Source organism: Rhinopithecus bieti, unplaced genomic scaffold, assembly GCF_001698545.2.
Source record: "Rhinopithecus bieti isolate Rb0 unplaced genomic scaffold, ASM169854v2 scaffold_8470, whole genome shotgun sequence".
Taxonomy (NCBI): Eukaryota; Metazoa; Chordata; class Mammalia; order Primates; family Cercopithecidae; genus Rhinopithecus; species Rhinopithecus bieti.
In genome coordinates, this window is record NW_016845481.1 from 1 (window position 1) to 3,303 (window position 3,303).

At 57.7% G+C, this 3,303-nt stretch overlaps 1 protein-coding gene across 1 annotated transcript; it reads right to left on the minus strand.

Moving 5' to 3' along the window:
* Positions 1–5: 5 nt before the first annotated feature.
* LOC108525134 (ras-related protein Rab-11A-like) lies at positions 6–2,398 on the minus strand (the record flags this gene model as incomplete). The annotated part of the gene is made up of 2 exons (XM_017866201.1): positions 2,152–2,398; positions 6–90 (listed from the first exon to the last, which is right to left on the minus strand). Coding segments are annotated over exons 1-2 (315 nt in total), but the record flags the coding sequence as incomplete, so codon positions are not given.
* Between the last annotated feature and the right edge of the window lie 905 nt (positions 2,399–3,303).

Genomic DNA, 3,303 nt, shown 5'->3' on the forward strand with positions numbered 1-3,303 from the left:
AGCTCCTTCAGCCAGCGCTCCACGTTCTCATAGGTCAGGTGCTTGGCGATGTCATACACCAGCAGGGCGCCCACTGCGCCTCGGTAGTACCTGCAGGATCAGGGGCCCATGAGCCTCTCTGGAGGACGACTGTGGGCAGTGGCGGCCTCACAGGATAACAGCACATGTCACGCCCAGGGTGGGTCGCCCAGGGCCGAGCCAAGGGGCAGCCATTGTGACCTCAAGGGAAGGGTGTGTATCTGGAGGCCCAAGCGCTGCTCCCTGGATCTAGCTCTGAAATGAGGGGCCTAAGGAGGGAGTTTGGGGCTGTAGATAGAAGATACCATGAAGTCATCAAAAAAGGGAAGGGGCTGGGCGTAGTGGCTCATGCCTGTAATCCCAGCACTTTGGGAGGCTGAGGTGGGTGGATCACTTGAGGCTGGGAGTTTCAGACCAGCCTGGGCAACACGGCGAAACCCCATCTCTACTAGAAAATACAAAATTAGCTGGGTGTGGTGGCATGTGCCTGTAATCCCAGCTACTCAGGAGGCTGAGTGGGAGCATCACTTGAGCCTGGAAGGTCAAGCTTTCAGTAAGCCAAGATTACGCCACTGCACTCCAGCCTGGGGGACAGAGCGAGACCCTTTTCAAAAAAAAAAAAAAAAAAGTGAGGGATAGGGAGAAGGAAACAGCAGCAGTGCAGAGAAAAGGCCACTGCCTACCATGCAGGGCCAGGCTCAGCCCACTGAGGAGACAGACACCCACTCTCAGCACTTTGGGAGGCTGAGGTGGGAGGATCGCTTGAACCCAGGAGGAGTTCAAGGCCGCAGTGAGCTATGATCACACCACTGCACGCCAACCTGGACAACAGAGCGAGACTTTGTCTTTAAAAATAAATAAACAGGCCGGGTGCAGTGGCTCAAGAGGTCAGGAGTTCAAGACCAGCCTGGCCAAGATGGTGAAACCCCGTCTCTACTAAAAATACAAAAATCAGCCAGATGTGGTGGCAGGCACCTGTAATCCCAGCTACTTGGGAGGCTGAGGCAGGAGAATCGCTTGAACCCCGGGGCGGGGCGGAGGTTGCAGTGAGCCGAGATCGTGACACTGCACTCCAGCCTGGGCAACAGAGTGAGACTCTATCTCAAAAAAATAAAATAAAATAAATAAATAAAATAAAATAAGCCAGGCATGGTGGCACACACGTGTAGCCCCAGCTACTCAGGGGGCTGAGGCAGGAGAATCGCTTGAGCCTGGGAGGTCGAGGGGCAGTGAGCTGCAATTGTGTCACTGCACTCCACCCTGGGTGACAGAGCAAGACCCTGTCTGTCTCCAAAAAAGAGGTGGCGACAGCCAGGCATGGTGGCTCACACCTAGAATCCCAGCACTTTGGGAGGCCGAGGGGTAGATCACCTGAGGTCAGGAGTTTGAGACCAGCCTGACCAATATGGAGAAACCCTGACTCTACTAAAAATAACAAAATTAACCTGGTGCAGTGGCACGTGCCTATAATCCCAGCTACTCGGGAGGCTGAGGCAGGAGAATCGCTTGAACCCAGGAGGCGGAGGTTGCAGTGAGCTGAGATCGCACCATTGCACTCCAGCCTGGGCGACAAGAGCGAAACTCCATCTCAAAAAAAAACACAAAAAAACAGGAGGTGACAGACCAGATGCACCTGAGGGATGAAGGACATGGGAAGGAGCCCAGAAGACCTAAACACGATGGTGGTAGGAATGACTGGGGCGCTTGGGAGGGGTCCAGAAAAGGCAGCTGAGTGGGTCCTGATGGCTGGGAAGCCTTTGCAGGGAAGGAGGGCCAGGCCTGGGTGGGAGGATAGGAGGGGTGTGGGCCCCAGTGAGGAGGGGAGCTGAGGGAGGAGGAAGGCTGGGAAGCTGGCTGGGAAGGGGCAGCAGCAAGGCGTAGTGGCCCGAGCCAACTCCTCACTGCACTTGGTACCCAGAGAGCCCAGAGATACCCTGGTGTGGCCAAGGCTGGACGCTGGTCTGCCTGAGGGCCCCACGGCGCATGGCTGAGGTGTTCTTCCAGCCTCACTTCCTGCTCTTGGGAGCACACTCTCCCCTTCTCCTGCCCAACTCCTACACGTCCTTCCAAGCCCACGCGCCGCATGCCCACGCCCCAAATCTCAGCGTCCCTGCCCAGGCTGCCGACACGCACGCGGAGGTGATGGCGCGGTAGCGCTCCTGGCCGGCGGTGTCCCAGATCTGCGCCTTGATGGTCTTGCCGTCCACCTGGATGCTGCGGGTGGCGAACTCCACGCCGATGGTGCTCTTGCTCTCCAGGTTGAACTCGTTGCGGGTGAAGCGCGACAGCAGGTTGCTCTTGCCCACGCCCGAGTCCCCGATGAGCACCACTGGGCGGGGAGGCGAGGTTCTGTGAGTCCCCATGCTCCACCCACGACCACCCCACAACCTTCCTGCCGGTTCCCTGGGTGCTGCAACACCGCAGCTGCCAACGGTGTGGAGGAGTCGGGAGAGGCCTGGAGCCCGGAGCCTGCAGGCCCCGTGCTAAGTGGTGCAGAAGTGAAGGGAGGCTCCTGCCTTCCAGAAACGGCCACTGCGGATAGCACAACACCCGCCTGTCTCTGGTCCTCAGAGCAGGGCTTTCCCAGCTGGGGCATGGGGACCCAGGCAGCCAGGTAGGCAGAGCAGCTCGAGATCCATCAACCCTGAGTCTCCACCTGCAGCCTGGTGGCCGGGCAGCCAGACACAGCTTGAGAGGGCTCCTGAGCAGGGTGACCTTGGGCAAATCACTTCATCTCTGGACTTTTCCAAATGTGTGAACAGGGAGGCAGTCACAGGAGGAGGAAGTAAGAGCAGGCATGGCCAGGCATGGTGGCTCCGCCTGTAAACCCAGGGCTTTGAGAGGCTGAGGTGGGTGGATCACTTGAGGTCAGGAGTTCGAGACCAGCCTGGCCAACATGGTGAAATCTATCTCTATAAAATTACAAAATTGGCCGGGCGCGGTGGCTCAAGCCTGTAATCCCAGCACTTTGGGAGGCCGAGACGGGCGGATCACTAGGTCAGGAGATCGAGACCATCCTGGCTAACACGGTGAAACCCCGTCTCTACTAAAAATACAAAAAACTAGCCGGGCGAGGTGGCGGGCGCCTGTAGTCCCAGCTACTCGGGAGGCTGAGGCAGGAGAATGGCATAAACCCGGGAGGCGGAGCTTGCAGTGAGCTGAGATCCTGCCACTGCACTCCAGCCTGGGCGACAGAGCAAGACTCTGTCTCAAAAAAAAAAAAAAAAAAAATTAGCCAGGCACAGTGGCTCATGCCTGTAATCCCAGCACTCTGAAAGGCCGAGG